The sequence below is a fragment of the Melozone crissalis genome, unplaced genomic scaffold (assembly GCF_028551555.1).
Source record: "Melozone crissalis strain CALT ecotype California unplaced genomic scaffold, PUWL_Pcris_2 ptg000004l_1, whole genome shotgun sequence".
In the NCBI taxonomy this organism is placed as follows: Eukaryota; Metazoa; Chordata; class Aves; order Passeriformes; family Passerellidae; genus Melozone; species Melozone crissalis.
In genome coordinates this window covers 38,239,137-38,257,826 of record NW_026535782.1, presented here as the reverse complement: position 1 = coordinate 38,257,826, position 18,690 = coordinate 38,239,137, and the positions used below count along the sequence as shown (strand labels likewise).

General features: G+C 35.8%; 1 protein-coding gene across 8 annotated transcripts in view; it reads left to right on the top strand.

Moving 5' to 3' along the window:
* Positions 1–18,690, top strand: part of ANKS1B (ankyrin repeat and sterile alpha motif domain containing 1B) — a 406,799-nt gene that overhangs the window by 30,050 nt on the left and 358,059 nt on the right. For all 8 annotated transcript variants that reach the window (XM_054280464.1, XM_054280403.1, XM_054280419.1 and 5 more), the window contains exon 2: positions 15,692–15,772. In XM_054280464.1, the coding sequence (XP_054136439.1) occupies positions 15,692–15,772 (81 nt within the window). The remainder of the gene's footprint in view (positions 1–15,691; positions 15,773–18,690) is intronic.

The following is an 18,690-nucleotide window of genomic DNA, read 5'->3' as shown; positions in this document are numbered from 1 at the left end:
ATCATGGGTATGGATATCCAACTCTCATCCTTGACCTGTTCTCACAAGACAGAAATTTCTTCTTTTTCAGGAGAGACCATTTAATTAATTATGGAAAATAATATCTCTAAGTGGGACAAATTTCCAATGTTTAACTAGGTTCCTCTCACCTAAGAAGGCTTCTTTCTCCTTGATTTGTGATGACTGGGAAATCAGAAGTGAGAAATGTGTCAGTTCAGTAAGGCTTTGGCTGTCTTTAATTTCAACTTGTTTTGTTTTGGTGGGATTAACTCTTTTTTCCTACCCAGTCACTTCTGGCTTCCTTCTGTACAATATGAAGTTTCTTCCATAGTCCCTGTTTATGAAACTTAAATGTAGGTATTTTTTGATGTGGAGGATTTTCATACCTATGCCTACCTTTTGATTTTTTTGAATCAAAAAAGGACTGCTTTTTTTCTAAGTGTTCTTTCTGCTAAAAAGTTAAAGACTTTCATGCTGCTATAGCTGTTAGCAATATTTTCCTGGAATAAGGTCATTCTGAGTCCATTGTGGATTCCTTTCTTATATTTTTACCAGAATGAGACTCCTAGACTGCCTTGCAGGTGTAAAATGCAGTTTGGATGCACTGCTAGGAATTCCCATCAATATGAGTGTGCAGGTGAAGGAGGAGAAAACAAGTTAACAACAGTGGTGTATTGTTAGGGATTTTCACATTTACAACTTTCCTCCCCCTTATCCTCTATCCTGGTGTCGAGCAGTCAAACAATGAGCTAAAAAAGGAATTGGGGTCAGTGTACCACTGCTTCTCCCTTCTATGCTCTTTGCTGGGAGAATCAAAGGCATAAAGCAGAAACATGAGGTGTGGGCCAGAGGCTCATCCTGATGTGTCTGGACCTAAACTCAAAACAGTGTGCTCTTGCATCCTCTGAGTGATAAATGCTGCTGGTGAGCGACAGGCTTCTGCCAAATTTGTGACAGGAATGTGAGACTGCATGTAACTTTAATGTGCCAGGGAACATTTCTGGGTACTGGAAGGTGCCATGTGGCATTCTCCCAAGCCAAGAGCTACCAAGCACAGCTGAAGAATGGGTATGTGCCTAGGGCCTGATAGACAATCTGGATGCAGCTATCCTGTTTAGAGGGTTTGAGTAGTGTAGGTGTGGAGCATTCTATGCCAGTATGACCTTAGTGCCAGAAAATAGTTCCAAACATGTTTAGTTTACTATTGCTGGTGCAGCCTGAGTTCCTAAATGGTTCAGAGCTGAAGTGACAAGAGAACTGACATGGCATTCAGGGTCTGGCAGAATGGAGAGTCCTAACCTGCATACAACCATGACATTTTCTGGGAGTTAAGCAGAGCCAGATAGTTTTAATGATATAGATTGTGCTTTGGTCTCAATAGTATATAAACATTCTAGATCCCAGACTGTCCACTGCAATTTTGTAAATGAGGCCTGAAACAATTGTGCCTCTGTGACATGGAAGAGTAGCATGTAAAACTCTACTGCCTAAATGATTGTCTGGAGAATCTGTTAGGCATGTTAGGTTGTTCAGAGCGACTTGGTGATGTGGGAAAGAAAAAAATCAGTTTCTGTTTGTAAAATTAAAAATGCAGTCCTGTACCAATTTACCCCTGTATTAAGATTTTTTTTTTTAGCTGTGGTGGCTGCAAAACTGAAGCTGTAAAATTTATCTTGCCATTTAAAAAAAAAACCCAAGCTATTCTGAAGTTATTTCATACCCTAGACTGCTCCTAAAGTTTTGTCTTGTATGTGGCAGAACTGTATGATTAACTGTGTTAAAATTTGTGTTTCAGGTAATGAGAATCTATTCCTTCATTGGTTGGACTGTTAAAGTTTTATGTTTTACAAAAACAAGTGTTGTTTTTTTTTTTTTTTTTTTTTTTTTTTTTTTTGCTGTAGATGTGGTATAGTTTTGGAATTTCTGCAACCATGAACTGCATTCTGGTATTCTGTTTCCATGCCCAAGGAGAAATTAACCTTCCAGCTTTGATTATACTTTTAGAGAAATTACTTACAACTTCTCTGTGTATTCAGTCTACTCTGAACTGGCATGATCAAAGTCTGTATGGGATCAAGGCTGTAGGGAGTCTTTATGCTAATAATGTACCCCCAATTAATTCAGTGCCTCAATTATCAGTACTATAGGAGTAATAATGTTCTGTGTATGTCTTTTCAAATCATGTGCTATGCATGATCATATCAATTTGGGTTAAGTTTTCATGCCTTTTAAGATGCCAAGTTCCTTCAGATCACTTTGCACTCTTTTCAGGTGGCTTCCTGAAAATCCAGGAGATGGATATTCTGGTAATTAGATGATTCTAAAATATTTACCTTCTACTACAACCCTCTTAACCTAGGAGAGAAATGTTCCTTGATTATTGCTAACTTATGCTGTCAGAGCTTCTTTGCCTGTGTGGTGGGACCCTGGGGGCCAGTCATGAACTACCAACTAGCTGGGCCTCGGCCACTTTTAAAATTTAATTCCAGTGAAAGGATATATGTATATGTATTTGGATTTTCTAGTGTGACTCCAAATATGACAAGTGTAGTTTTGGTCAGCCCTTAAGCACTTGGGGGGAGTAAATGTCCCTCTTCTTACTATTTGAAATCCGACTGCTCCCCCTTTGGTGAAATGATGGCTTCATCTGAATAATTTTACAGCCAAGATTGACCTAACAGTCAAATCTTCTTTATAAAAGTGACCTTAGAACGAGATATAGTAAGAGATCTTTCTTTCCAAGATAAAAGATAATTGAAATTTAAAGTGAATTCAGAATCAGGTAAATTCAGCTGCAGTCTGTTTTTTCAGGGGGTTTTGTGTCTGGATTCTTTTAAGAGTTACTAGTAAGTAGCTTCTAGAGAACCTAGCCCATGTGTGTGTCAGAGGCCTTCCCATCTCCATAATTTTCTAAAAAACCTACAGCTTTCTTGAGATTTCACAAACAAGGATGCCTTCCTCTCTGTGAATATATGATCTTTAATGGGAAAAAAAGAGATTTATATATATAATAAAGGAAAGTAGGATGGAATCTGCCATCTTACACATGTATTTCATAACATTTCTTGGTGTATTATTTCCCTTTTTGTTGTAGGCCAGTCTAGCCTTGCATGATACATTTAGTTTAGTACCTAAGGTATTTAGTTGGGAATTGGTTTTGTTCCTGCTCAATTATATAGAGATTTAGGAGCCTTTTTTGGGTTAAACACAGCTAAAAAAATCACAGTAGTTGTTCCATGAATCCTTCAGGTACCATAGTGCTGATGCTAAATTAGAGAGAGAGATGTGATGAATCATTTTGCATGGTGTCTTATTGTGGAACTGGGGTCTCTCCTGCAATGTTTTTTTAACCTATGATATTAGGAAGACTATTTGCAGACAATTTTGTGTTCTCTAGATATCTCTTACCAAACAGGCAGTTCAGAAAAGACATTAAATTATTCCTGTTATGGGCTGAGTCTTGTTATATATTTTACAAAAAGCTATTTACCTAAACAGATTTTGCTAAGTATCTTATCAGTTCAATTTAAAGGAGCAGAAAGATGCTGAAAGTTGCTGAAAGACTATTCTTTAAATACATTCCCCCAAATTTAGCCTTTTTGTTTTAATATTGTTGAAAAGTTCATCATCCAGAGAGCTGCAATTCTATGGAGCCCTTGCAATACTTTTGGAGTAGGTCTTGGGTTTATTTTCTAGAAAACATTCCACAGTAAAACTATTTGAGGTACAAAGAATATTTCTTTCTTGATGTGTAATTGGCTTTTGGAGGATTATAAAACAGTGTTCACTTTAGATACATCTGGAAATAAGTGATGGGTTATTGTTCTTTTTGAGCTCTTTGGAAGTCTACGTCAGCCAAATCTTCCTTTATAGTAGAAGCTTCTGTGTCATTTAAACCTCTTAGTTTTGGATTTTGTTTTCTACATTTGATAAGGCTTTTAAATAGAGTAGAAACAATAACTTGTAATGGATTTAAACAGGGAATTCTAAGATAAATAGACTGAAAATTTACTGAATATTTTTACTGGAATTCCATTTTGCCTTCTAAGCTGTGTGTCATAAATGATTTTGTTCAATAGAAAGTGTCTTGTTGGATGAATTAATGTTTTCTGAGTGATCCAAATGACTGCTAGCATATCTTAGCAAATAATTTGTCAGTCATGTGATGGATATGACCTTTGTAGTTATTTCAGTAACAGTGTTCAGGAAATTTTAAGTGGTGATACATATCTGAAAGCTTTGTAAGACCTTTGTAGTATGTCACTGAAACTTCAGTCTCTATTTAAAGTATGTTACTTGTCTTTGTGAAAGTAATTTTTTGGTAATAAAAGTATTTCTAGTCATGATCATAGTAATGCTTTGGATGCTGCTGAGGTAATTCTGACCTCTGTTGGCAAAGCACAGCAAATGAAATGTGTGCTGAGTAGCATCCTTCTGTTTTGATGTTATTTATTTCAAATATGACATGTGCTGAGAGAAGAAATTAAGGAATTAATTCTATATTTTTATTGTTGGAAAACTTTTTTCTGTCTTACTGTTCCAGTTAGCTAGAGCATAGCTAGCTAACATAGGATAGATAATTTATGCTCAAACTGTCCTTAGTTAACATTATCTCATTTCAAGTTTTGTATCATGCAATAGTTTCATCCAGTATCATTCTTATTCAGATTTTCTATGCTATGCCAAAAGCATTTGAAAATTTCACGCTATAATAGCTCTATGTGTTAAAGACTAGATGTTACAATGATTCCATTTGAGGTTTGCAGTATGTCTGATAAAGACCAATCTTCAAGGCTCTGCAAGAATTCGATTAGTGGATTGATTTTGCCCAGTTGTACTTAATGCAGTAGCTAATTTCCTTCCTTATTTAACTTGATATACAAGAGAAGAAAGAAATGTTGATGTAATCTGAACAGGTGTTAGTTTTTTTCTATACAATGACTATCATTTCTATAATGTATCTGTCATATCTATATTTCATATGTCTTTGCTAAGCTGCGTCCTTGTTAATGAAGTTAATTCAAAGCTGATGGAAAGAGTGAGTGTTAGCACTTGGATGGAGGCAGTCAACATGCAGATACTCCATGGCAGCATTCCAGCATATGCAATAAGAGCACCTCTGATTTAAAATTTTCTCCAAAGAACAGACTCAAATTGTTTAATATTTGTTATTAAATATAAACATGTTTGTATTATACAGTTCATTATAAAGTCACCCTAGAACAACAGGAAAGGGTTTTAGTACTCTTTTGATTCATTTTGATCAAGGTTACTTTCAAGTACCTTATATCCTGTAAAAATGTACTCTTGCACACTTGTGACGTTCCCTGACTTGCTTATTGTCTGCTTAGGCCCATGGAGTCTGAATAACTAAGGAAATATTCTACTGGAAAGCACAAATGTTATGCATATATTCTACATATGTTATAGGTCACTGATAGACATCAAGAGCCTTAATATCTCAGGATTCATATTTTGGAAGTGAGCTCCTGGAGCTGTAGTCTTTCACAGTTCTGAGTTTAGGCTGTTATGGCAGGTTGTCCAAAAGGGTTGGACATTATTGCTGCTGTGATGACATGAAGATATGGAAGCTTTGAATAAGGAATATGGGAAATCGTGTGGATAACATTTAATATCATGTGGATGCAAACAGAAGTGAGACTCTCACATCTGTTACATTTTCATATGTCAAGATAGTGAGGGATTGATTACATTGATGCAGGGATTAATGTTAATATAGTTGATTTCTGAATCTCATTTTCAAATCTTAGCATAAATTGAGAATGAGATGTGAGATGGCCTTCAAGAATCAAGGGGAAATAGAATTGTGCATTTCTTTTTGTGTCTATTTTGCTAGTGTCTGAAAGAATTACTCTACTTTTGAGGAAACCCAGATGAGGAAGGACAAGGTATTAAAGCCAGCTGAATTGCAGACTCTATATATAGCATGCTCTGTTCTGTGTGTCCTAGAGCTATAACAGAGTCTCATCTCAGGTTGGTTTCTAAGATGAACAATCTTTAGTACTGGATTGAGGTCACAGATCTAGCAGCATCCGTATTCAAAAATCTTTGATGCAAATTGTTACTCTTCCCAGTGCTGCTTCCAGTGCCAGAGCTTCACGAATTTTTATTCCACTTAAACAAATGTCAGTAAGTGTTCCAGGATGCATAATTAATCATTTAGAGGTTTTAAAATCTCCTTTTCTAGTAAATATTGACTTTGCCTCTCTGTGATAAGAATGTGTTTAAAATTGCAAACACCATGAATTTATGCTGTGTTGGATCACCAAAAATGAATTGTGGAAAAAGTATCTTTTCTTACTAAAGATTCAAGGTCAGTTGAATTAGGAAAAAGAATTGCTAAGGGAATATCTTTCCTAATAAAATATATCGTCATATCTGTATTCTTGAGCGATAGAGAAATATGACTTTGCTTCCATTTATTTCTGATAAAAGTAATATTGGAGTGGCTTTTAAAAATTTTTATTTTAATGTCAGCTTTTTTTTGAAAGAAGTCAGAATGGTCTTTCTGAGGATGTGCTCTGCTCTTCAAAAGAGAATAATGATGTATATACTATACCTCATCATCCATGGGTATATTCATACAAGTGTATGCAATCTCTAAAAATCATAGAATAAGCATAGTTGGAAGGGACCCACAAGGGTCATCAAATTCCAATTCCTGGCCCTGCACCATCCCCAGGAGTCACTCCCTGTGCCTGAGGGCACTGTCCAGACACTCCCTGAGCTCTGCCAGGCTGGTGCTGTGACCACTGCCCTGGGGAGCTGTTGCAGTGCCCAAACACCCTCTGGGTGAAGAATCTATTTCTGATACCCAACCTAAACCTCCCTGGACACAACTTCAGGCCATTCCCTTGTGTCCTGTCGCTGGTGACCACAGAGAAGAGATCAGTGCCTGCCCCTCCTCTTCCCTCACGGGAAGTTGTGACTGCAATGAGGTTTCTCCCTCAGTCTCCTCCAGGCTGAACAGAGCAAGTGTCCTCGAACAGCTTCCCCTCAAGGCCCTTCACCATCTTTGTTGCTGTATAATAGCTTTATATCACTCTTATATAGTGCACCCTAACCTGCACACAGCACTCGTGCTGAGGCTGCACTAATGCAGAGTAGAATGGGACAATTCTCTCCCTCAACCAACTGGTGAGTGAGTGTTTGATGTACTTAGAATCATGAGATATGCAAGGATATTCACAAGCACTCAGAAGACTGATTTCTGTTGTGATTATAGAAAAATAATTATTGTTTATGTAATTTCACTAAGTATTAGTTGTCTAAAAAGAGTTGAAAGAACCCAGTATGTATTTATAGAGGGAGTTTAATATATGTATATACCCATAAGTGTTGTATTCACACTGAAAAAAGATATAGCCAAGGCAATTAGCCTTTATTATATGGCTGAATAGTAAATAACACAGTGACTGTGTTCCTGGTTAATCTTGATCGATCTATAGCTCTTATACAAAGTGCATAGGTCTGATTCATAACAAATACTTAGAACCCAACCACCTCATATGTATTAGGGAGCCCAAACTAAGTATACAATGAGAGTCGAGTTGCTCTTCATAGGAACAATTAATCTGATGCACTGATCTTCAGCATTAGCTGTGTGGTATTCTTTCAGATTGCTCAGATCACCCAAGATCATGCATACCACTGGCAATGGTTTTAGAATTATTTACAATGTTTTTAGAATGATTTACATTGCTTAAACATAAATTATTTTACTTATAAAAGGTACTGCCTGCTGATCTGGTTTTGGATTGTGTATTTTCATAATTTAGTAGTTGTTCTTACAGCATTCTTCTGCAGGATGATGCCAAATGAGAGGTAACGTTTTTTCCTGTCAGAATGACTGTATTTTCAAGGACAGAAGTCTGAATTGAATCCAAAGATCTGTCTGACTCATCACTGACAAGCTGGAATTACTGTGGTTCTCTGTGGACTAAGCAAAACCCCAGCTTGTCCCTATAGACAAGTGGAATAGAGAGGAGCCCTTATGTCATAGCTGAGGAAGACTTTCTCTCTTTTAACTGCTCCAGGCAAATTGGTCTTGACTGTAAAAGCTAACCAGTACTAGTAAGGAACATTTTGCATTCTGAATATAGCCACAGTATTATGCAGTATACTCAGCCAGTGTACTTCTAGATCAGTAGTCCATAAGGAATGATGAAGCCAGACTGGTTAGATAAAGGTCAAATGCAAAGTTACCTTATATATGACAGTTTTTTAAAGTAAAGCATAACTGATTTCCTATTCCATTGTGTGACATCATCCTGAAGTCAATGTGTTTCTCCTTTTGGAGTTATTTAAAGTGATGTAACTATTAAGACTATCTGGATAAAAGAACATACCCTCAAGGGAAATTGATTGCAGCTTCGAGTAAACAGAGTTCTAGCTCAGTTAAAATAGTTCATGTGACTTCTGTTCTGGTTTAGTTTTAGATTTTACCATAAAGAGTACTTAATTGGAGAAACTGAGTGCTCATCAACATGTTTTTTCTAGATAGATTCTTTCCCAAACTGGGTATACATAAATTTGCATGTAGTTACACATGCCCAAACTGTCCAGTCTGAAGAGTTGTAGCATGTGCCTCCCAGTGGTCTATGTCAAGACCTCGTTTCTCTGGTGTTTTTAATGTAGATGTCTTAACCTCAGAGACATACAGCTACAAAACCTGGCTCCCAGGCTACTTCACCTACTTTGCTGACTGATCCACCTTGGTGTTCTTAACCAATCACACACTGTTTTACACACCTGCATTACAGCGGCAGCCTCTGATCCAAGGTCTCCCTCCAGTTTCTGGTATGCAGACCTCATTTGCTCCATTTCCTGGCCAGACTGACATATAGTCTCAATAATCTTCATCCGACTCAGGTGTGGGTAGTTTGGCCCTCATAGACACACACAGGATAGAGGCCCTTGTCCAGGGAAATAGAATCAGAATTTAATAAGATTGAGTGCAGGACATGACCAGCCTATTGGCTGCAGAACCAACTATACAGAAGTGATCAACTCTTTTTGTCCCCTTATCCCTGTATCTTCTCAAACTTATTCCTTCCCAAATCACCTAAGTCCATCCCTTTCCCTGCCTTTGGTTCCTTCCCTAAATATCCCATTGGAAATCCTGCATGTCCCATAGCCCTAGACAGTGGCGTCTGTCAGCTTGAAGTGTTATCCAGCCTCGTTTCATGTTGATATGTGTCACCCTTAGGCAGTGGGGTGGAGGTTCTCACAGCACGGTTTTGAGAGAGACCCCAACAAGGTGTGTCTTTGCCTGCTGTGGTGCTGCTGTGCTCTGCTGGACTTGCATGGATGGGCTTTTAATGCGCTGGTGATCTTCTCTGAGCTCCAGAGTAGTGGGGCTAGGGTGTAACTTGATTCTCCAACTCACTGTTGTCCCTTTGTGCTCCTTTGTGGATAAACAGGAGGTGTTCGTCACATAACCTAACATATGAATAAGAATTTGTGTAGTTTCCAATCATCTCAGTACTATTCCAGCTGTTCTTTGGGTACTTCACAATTGTAATGTCCTCATTTACAAGTTCTATAATTTCTTATCTCAGGAGTTCCTTTAAAGTTGTTTCTTAAGTCCTAACATTATCAAAATATACTTTTGTAAAACCTTTTTCAACTGCAATTCTTTTACCCTGAGGTTATCCAGGATAAGACCATATTGAATATGAGGTTATTCAAAGGATAAGTCCATATTGTCTCTCTGTAAGGCTCATCATGACTAATCTATTCTGGATAGCCAGGACTTTGGTGTGGGTACACACACAGTTTGTGGTAATTGGCAGCAGAGCCTCATCCCTAATGGGCTGCAGCTGTGAAAAGCAGGTGAACAGCATTGAAGGTAATGAGACCTGGAGTGCCCAGGTGTACTGACCAATCACGAGAGGGAACAGAAGGCACACAGGTGCAATGCATGTACTATGAGGGGTATAAAAGGTTGGGCTGAAGAACAAGAAGGGCAGCTGCTTGCAGCCTTCTGATGTGGTATGGTGTTACCTTGTATGGTTAGATGCCTGAAGCCTTCTGATGTGGTATGGTGCTACTCTGTATGGGTTGAAGCCTTCTGATATTGTATGGTGATGCTCTGTGTATTGTGGCCTTCTTGACTGTGGTGTGTCCTGTGACACTTTGGTATCTCTGTGTCTGGCTTCCTGCCTCTCCTCAGCAACACACTGACTTTCAGTCATTTATAATCAACCTTTTCATAGTTCTTTCCACTGGAGAAGCAATGGATGGCAGGTTGGACTAATGATGGCATGGGTATCATTGTTCTCCAACAAAAAATGCAGTTAGTAACAGCAAGAATGGTAAGTGAGCAAGTATCTCTGTGGCTGTCTGTTGGACGCTAGGGTACCTGCATACTTTTAAATGCTGCCACCCTACTCCAAATTTTAGTCTGGGTGGATGTAGCCTGTTAAATCTGTCAGTGTTCATTTAGTAATGATACTTCACAAAACTTGAAAAGTAATAATTATTGCTAAGATACTGTTTTTTGAGTCTTATGTTGTTGGACATGGTCCTGTTCTTCGTGGTTTTTTTTTTTTTAAATTACACTTTTTACTTCCATGCTTCTGTTATAATTTTAAGTGTTGATCCTGCTGTTGCATATTTGGAAAGAGATCTTTTTCTAACCCACTGTTGTAGCTAGCTCTAAGTATAGTAATGACCAAAGGTTGTATACTAAATAATCACACTTATAATGTGTATTGCTCTTGCTATATCAAATAGAAATCACAAATAGAAATCACTCAGTATGGAAATGAGATCACAGTTTGGTGGAATCCTCCAGTTTTGCAGACTTACACTGAGGCCAAGACTGTAAACAGATCTAGGTTAAAGAAAGCAAGTGAAATAAACTGCTTTAGAACCTGAACTTGAGTAACATCCATAATCCCATGAATAAGTTGAAAATTAATTTTGTTGTGTTATTTATTTTAGGGAAATTAAACAAGAGGAATCAAAATGAAATAAGTGCATTCAAAATTGAGTCACATTTCACACTGATCCAACAAAAGCACTAATTTAGAATTATATATACAAGAAGCTTTTAGCATAAGATCAATATTAACTAAATGGATAATACATTTGCCATTCTCTTTATTTGTAATTAAAATTAAAAAAAATATTTTAATTTGAGACTTTTCACTCAGTTGCTTCATGCAACAGGTTTTTTTTTATAATGGAAAGAAAATTAAAGATAGCCTTAATCAAAATATCATCTACTTTTTTCAATTTAATACCTATAACTGCACCTGCTTGAATTAATCCAAAAATACATTTTTCAGGTTTTTTTGAATGTACAGTTATTTGTAAGGCTTTAAAATATGAAATTTTTAGAAAGTTTTATCTGCTACTAGAGGCAAATATTTAAATTTACTTTCTTTGAAGTCATTTGAAGACATGCATCAAATTCAGCAGAGGGGTGTTCATAATAGGAAAAACCATTCATGAAAAAGAAATATATGTATTTTTATAGGATAATATATTTGGCATAACATTGGATTCTAAGAAAGAGGAATCTGTAGAAAGAAAAAAAATCACATGTATTAAAAATATATGCTTCTATATTTGATAAGTAACATTATTAAGTTATATGGGTTAGAGCAAGAGTGGTCCATTTGGTGTATTTGTGCATAAAATAGAGAATAGGAACTATTTTTCTGCTGTTAACAATAAGTCATGTTATTATGTATCTGAATGATGATACATATTATTGTGTAAAAGATGGCATTTTCAAAATTCTCTGTTAAGTTGTCCATGTACTTTGTATAAACTGAGTTTACACAACTGAACATGTGTATGAATGTAGGCAGAGCACTAATAAAGAGCCTGGCCATGGTTTTAAGAAACTTTAGTCAGTGTGTTTCTGCCAGATTAACAAAAAGCATGGAAAATTTGGAGGATTTTATCTCAGAACAAGACAAATTCCTGTAATGTGTATTTATTCTGTGGAACACAGGAGAACAGTAAGAGGCTGTGTAAATCTGAACTGGTTTCTAAGGCTTTTAAAAGTTCTTATCCTTGTTTACCAGGAATATTTTCCTTTCATCTTAGCAAAACTCCCATGTAAGGACCAGAAATATTATTGCATAGTCATGAAATGATAATGATAATGGAAAGATATAGTGCAGATATATATATATAGAGAGAGCAGAAATGTGATGTAAAAATTATGCATACCTTGCAAGCATAGTTCTTGTACTACTGGTGGAGAGTGTGTCTGTGTGATGATTAACTGGAAAAAGCTTTTATTTCCTTGCTTTTCTATTCATATGTGTGTAACAACAGCCGCTTCACAATTATTTCTTTCCAAAAAGCATAGCAAAATAAGAAATCAATTGACTAGCCATCATTCTCTTTTATCTGTCATTTTCATGTGTCTTTTAAAACTCTGCTCTTTATATGTAACTACTTAAACTCATTAAAGAAAACAACGGTAATTTTCTTACCAAGTAAAGAGTATTTTCAATTAATATTTGACATCAGTTCATATAAGGTCAATAGTCTTTGTCCACAATGAGAGCAGACTGTTGAGGAGATCTTTCAGCTTTTAGCAATAATGTCAATAGTATAACATTTGTTTCTTTGTGCCTTACTTTGGCAAGATGTAATGGAAGAAACTAATTGATCATCATGTTTTAATTCACCATTGAATGAAAACTAATTTTTTTTCCACAAAAAGTAGGTTCAATTACTTTTTAAAAATTAAGTAATGGGAAGGTTTAATTTACTGATGTACATGGGAAAACAAATTCCTAACTTACTAATGCGTGCCACATGAAGAAATTTGTTTGACTGCATCACTAGAAGAAATATGCTTTTGAGAGCATTCAATATTGGCTATTCTGAAGAGCTGCTAATTTTCTTTCAATGAATATTCTTTTCTGGCAAATGAATGGTGGTGTTTGTTTTCTACCAGATCCTCTTTTGTGTTGCTGTTTTTACAGATACTTTAATACACAGATAAATCAATATATTTAATGATTCTTCACATATTGTATATGTTTATGATACCAAAGGAGGGATCTTTAGGTTTTCCTCAATCTCTATTCCACTTTTGTTTGAAGTCAGCTGCTTTTTATGGAGCTTATATATGACTGGACTTCCGTCCTGCTGTGTTCTAAAGGCAAGAGAAGAGCTTTAACTGAAGCTGGGAGTTGTAGGATGTAAGAATTTTTGTTCAGATTGTCCAATTTGAATTTAATTTAATTTGATTCTCAGTTATCAGAGCATAAATATCCTGTGTATATTCTGGACCTGTTGCAATGCAGGACCTTCTGTGAGAGGATTTCAGCACAGGCCCAAGGGAAGCTGAGTCCTGCTTGTGTTTGCTGTGTTCTGTACTTTGATAACCACACTGTGATTTTAAGCATGTCTTTGTGTACCCTTTGGGAGCTGACCGTGATTAGTCTGTCCATCCTGTCTGGTGTCTCTGGCGTCATCGCATTTACTCATTGTCTTTTGTCCTTTGCCCCTCAGCTGCCCAACCTGTGTGTCATGAGGAGTTTGACACAGGTGCATTTATATACTCTCTAACAAAGTCTCAGTGGTTTTTTTTTAAGTCGATATAGTTTCAGTTGAAAAATATTTCCTAAGATCGGGGTTAGGAAGTAAAACAATGCTTTAATTAGTGAATGGATTAAAGAAGAAAATCAGAATTAGGGGAGAACGAATGAGGGTTATCTTAGGGAATTTTGGTAGGAATTCATAAGTTTTTCTTTGGTTCTTTTTTTTTTTTAATTCATGATGCCTAGTGCATCATGAACAATATATGAATTCATGGATCCTTGCACTTTAAAAAAAGAGCCAATAGACAAATCCTAACAACTCTAAGTCAAACCAAGCGAATTATAACCATGTAATAACTATATAAATTGTTCTGATTGGTAGTGTGTTTTTTTGGTAATATTTTAAATCTTACTTTCTATGCCACTTCTTGTTTTCTTCATTCTCCTATAAGCTGGTATATATATCAAAGGATGAAAATATAATTCAATGAATAAACAATAATTGATAAACACTGTGCAAAAGTATGAGAAGTTGTACCTCATCAATACATAAGGACTTCTTTCCTTCTAATAGAAAGGAATGGTTGTCTTTGCCATAAAAATAACATCTGTCTATTGCAGAGGAGCTCTCAGTTCAGGGATTCAATTTTTACTATTCCATGAACTTAAAATTATTTCCTTTAATTGAAAAGATTAGAGTGACTTGTCTTATCTGAAAGTGGCCTTCTTTAGAAAAGAACATCTGTAGATGTCTGAGAAGATTTTTTAAAAAGTTGCTTTTTCTTTTCTTTGCTTCTTTGGACCCAAGAAAATAATTCAGTCCTGTTCTTCCAAGAAATTAAATTGCAGAGAGAGGTGAGGTACCCAGCATTATGTAGAATTATGCTCAGTGCAGAACACAATGTTTCACACAAATAATTCTGTATGCATACAGTATTACTTGTAGGAAAACAACTGCTTAAGTTTATGAGCTAATGAATCATTCAAATACACACAATGAAAAAGAGACCAGTCTATATCACTATTCCCTTGTGTGGATATATATATATGTACAAATATATATATTCCATTTTATAGGTAATAAAATGCAGATTCAATAGTAAATCCTAAAAATCATTTGTTAAGTCTAACATGTCATTTTACTGATGTAGGTAATGAAAAATGACAGTATGAAAAATTCTTTTCCCTCATTAGCTTCAAATAATTTTCTTTAAACAACAGCACTTAATTCTGATGTATGAAGTGAAGTATGTCTTCCCAGTGACTGTTTAGCACTGTATTAGAAACTAATGAATATAGAATAATTCAGGAATCATTATTTTGTGTTGTGGAAGTTTTAATACTAATGATGAAAACTGTTACAGAGAAGTAAATTGCTTCTGTGGAGGAGACAATCAGTTTCAAATGTGCCCAGTTAGATAAAAAAACTTGCTGGTTCTCAATGCGCCTCTGTTATCCAATTTCCAGGGCTTGGTTTAGTTGGTTTTGGTAGATTAGCAGCCATGTTTTCCACTCTGAAACAAAATATGTCCTTTACTGTTTTTTGAACAGCTCATAATAGATCATGAGACTGGTTAAACAGGACATGTAATGAGGCTGTCTATAAAATACAGGAAGATAACAAAATTTAATTAACTTATTTTTGAAAGTATAACTAATTTATTTAAAAATACAATCAGCTAAAGTGGGAACTAAAATATCAAGGTAAGTGAAAAGAACAAATTTCCTGCCCCTTTAAACAATAGGGTAAGTTCTCACTAATCTGATGTTTGTTTGGTTGTAGACTAACTGACCTAAAGACAATGAATACGTACTTGTAGAAAAGTAGTACAAAATCAGATTATAACCTCAGTGTAATTACCAGAGTAACAGAGGGAGAACAGTTCTGATTGAAATGACTATTCTGTTATTAGTCTGTCCTACATAAAGTTCATGACTCTTATATAGATGTATGTGTTAAATTATTTTTATAAATAAATTATATTGATATCAAGATGACACTTGCTATTTTAACTTTCTTTCAAGGTAATTCATCTCTGAAAGCTTAATCACACTTGTTGCAGAGATCTTCAGATTATTTGTAGATCAAATTTCTGACACTTCTGTACTTGCCAAGCCAAAAAATTAATATCACAATTTTGCTTTATTTGCAGCATCTGGCGAGGACCAAACATAAACTGCACTGACAGTTCAGGTTATACTGCTTTACATCATGCAGCTTTGAATGGACACAAGTAAGTGCCTAACATTTTGTTTTTATCATTTTTAGAATGATATTTAACTGTGTAATGCAAGAAAACATAGCATAGTTCTGAGGTTTCTACCAAAAATTGACAAACCTTGACATATTAAAGCGCCTTTTTTCCAAATAGAATAAATTAATATAAGATGTTTTGATGGTGTCATCAATATCAACAAGTAGTAATGACAAATGGGAAATGTAGTTTAAAAGCTATTGATTCTGTACTGCTTCTTCCAAATTCTTCCTTGTTTTTGGGGAAATTTAGCATTGTTACTGCTGGTCTTGCCTGTAGTTTTCATTGCTGGGAAATTGCAGCAGAAAATATTGTGTTATATTTCTGTATGTATGCACATACCTGTAGAGTGTGAGCCTTTCAGGAAGCAATTTTGTGAAACAAAGAACAGTAGAGATTAATCATTATCAAAGCAAAAGTGACATGGAAAGAATATTTAGTAGTTATACACTTGAAAGCAGGGGGGAAAAAAAGGGTGTTTTCACTAAAGAAAGTTTTGACATAAAGCTTTGGTTAAACTTCTCTGTGGGAGACGAGGAATTGATCCAAACCCAGTGGAAATTAAAACTGGTCAGCATGCATTTTAATGTGATTTTGGACTGTCCATAAAATAACACATGATATATAACTGTTGTTTATCTATCTTACTCATTGCAGAATTTTTGCATCATTTGAATGAAAAATTTAAACTTTAGCATGTGTCTTCAATTGTATTCTAGAAAGATGCCGGTTTCCTTTAGGATGGATCAATCGTTTAATGAATATGGGATGTATTTTCTAAATATGTATATAAAATAAACTCTTGAACTAGATACTGTGCATTTTTCAAAGTTTAGCCGTGTAGGAAGGTTCAGAATCATCCATTAATATATTGTTACTTCCATGTAATTAGGTCTAAATTCTTAAAATGGTCTGTTAATCTCAGAATTTTTGTTCATTATTTATGGATTCTTTTGCTATTGCTAATTTTTGACCCACCAAACCCAACCATTGGCTTGCAAAGATTGCTGATTTTAAATAGATGAAAACTGGGATTGGTATATTTAATACTAGCAGTGCAGTAATAGTTACACAGAAGGTTAAAAATATAGCAATATAAATACTGAAACTATCAGAGGTTCACGTGAATCCTAGCAATATGAGGTCCCAAAACACACAAAAGCCAAATCATGATTTTAGACAAAGTCTTGACCAAACTTATTCCAAGGTCAGGGAGGACTTAAAAATGTGGACTTATATCTGCTGCTGTACATAACTACAGCCTTTGAAAAGTCCAGTGTTGGCTGCTATGACCCCTTACACTCTCAGCAGGATAAGTAGCAGTAACTGACATCACAATTATACCCTGTTTTATTAAACTGAAATAAATCATGAGGTATTTTGTGATAAATCATGAGGGTTTCAGGACATGTTACCCAAGCCATTATACTGATCCTGCTGCAATGGTAGCATGGGCAGCAAGAGAATTGGACAGACGCATGGTGGTCCTAATTTTGGTAGTCATTACAAATAACCAATAAATTATGCTCTATTTGAGTTTTCAGACTTGGTATTCAAAATCAAAATGGCATACAATCATTTGACACAAGAAGCTGCCCACTTTGGAGAAGTTCCTGTCCTTTAAAAACTTCTGGGACTTTAATTTTTCCCACTTTACACTTGATTGAATGTGAGAGATTTCAGAGTTTTTCAAGAAAAGCACTAATTCAATGATTTGCGGCTGGGATATTTGGACACCATTGTTCAGATCCTCGCTTGATCACTGAATGTGATGAATGCCCTCCTTCTTGGTCATTGTGGGATCATTTTCTTTCTTTGTGAAACTATTCTGCTTTATATAAGTAATTAAATTATATCTGGGGCAGGCACTGGAATCTCAGTCTCCCTAAGTAATTTCCCTTAGCCCAGTAATGTTACTGGGCTAAGGACTTTGTCTCCTCCTCTCTGAAATGTATTTGTACAAAATGAAAAAGTTCTGCCAAAGGACTAAAAATGACTCACCCTAGATAAGTGTGATGGATGAGGGCATTCTTGAAGGATGAAGGAGATGCACGTTCTATTTTCTAACTTGAATCTTGCAATAGACTCTTCCCAAAAATTCCTGTATCTTTTAATCTATGGATTTCATCTGTGCAGGGCTTTTCTTCTGATTTTCTTCCACTTAGTTCAGTTTATACTTCCTTTGTTTGGTGTGCCTTTCAAAGGAACTGTTGTTATGTCTAGCCCTCATTGGATGATTTGCTGCACAACTATTATTTAGTGGGAAGTCTCTCAAACCTTATGTGTACTAAAAAGTTTCCCTCAGGAGTCACTTTTCTGGAACTTTTTGTGGTTAACAGAAATCTTCTGTAGTGGACCTGCTCTTTTTTGACTGTTCTCATGGCATTTGACCTTGTCAGGAGTAACCAAAATCCAGCTTAAATTTTCCTCAAAGCTTAGATGTGATGACTCCAGTATCTTTTGTAGTCAACTGGCAGTTTCTGTTGTGCTGGATATATTCCCTCATAACTCATCACATTTGCCTTTCAATATGCAATTAAATGAGGTTCTGTCAAGGTTGGAAGAAAAATGGCATTAGATTTATTTTCTGTGTTAATTTGTAGTCAGTTTGTAGTAATTTTTTTTGGTCATAACATAGGCTACATCAAGTTCCCTCCCCTCGCTGATTTTTTTGAGCCAAATCAGTAAGTGTTTCCATATTTGTAAAAAGTGTGCATAGAGCTGCCCACACTGGATCATAGATTCTCTTAGCTTAATAACTGAGGAGGCCAGACTGTGTCAAACTATGAGGCTACAAATGCAGCAGCAAGACAGAATTTATTTACTTTCTGACATACTTGGTAATGTTATCGTACCACACAGCTGATTTTTAGCTTAGCTTTTGAAGTTAAGTACAG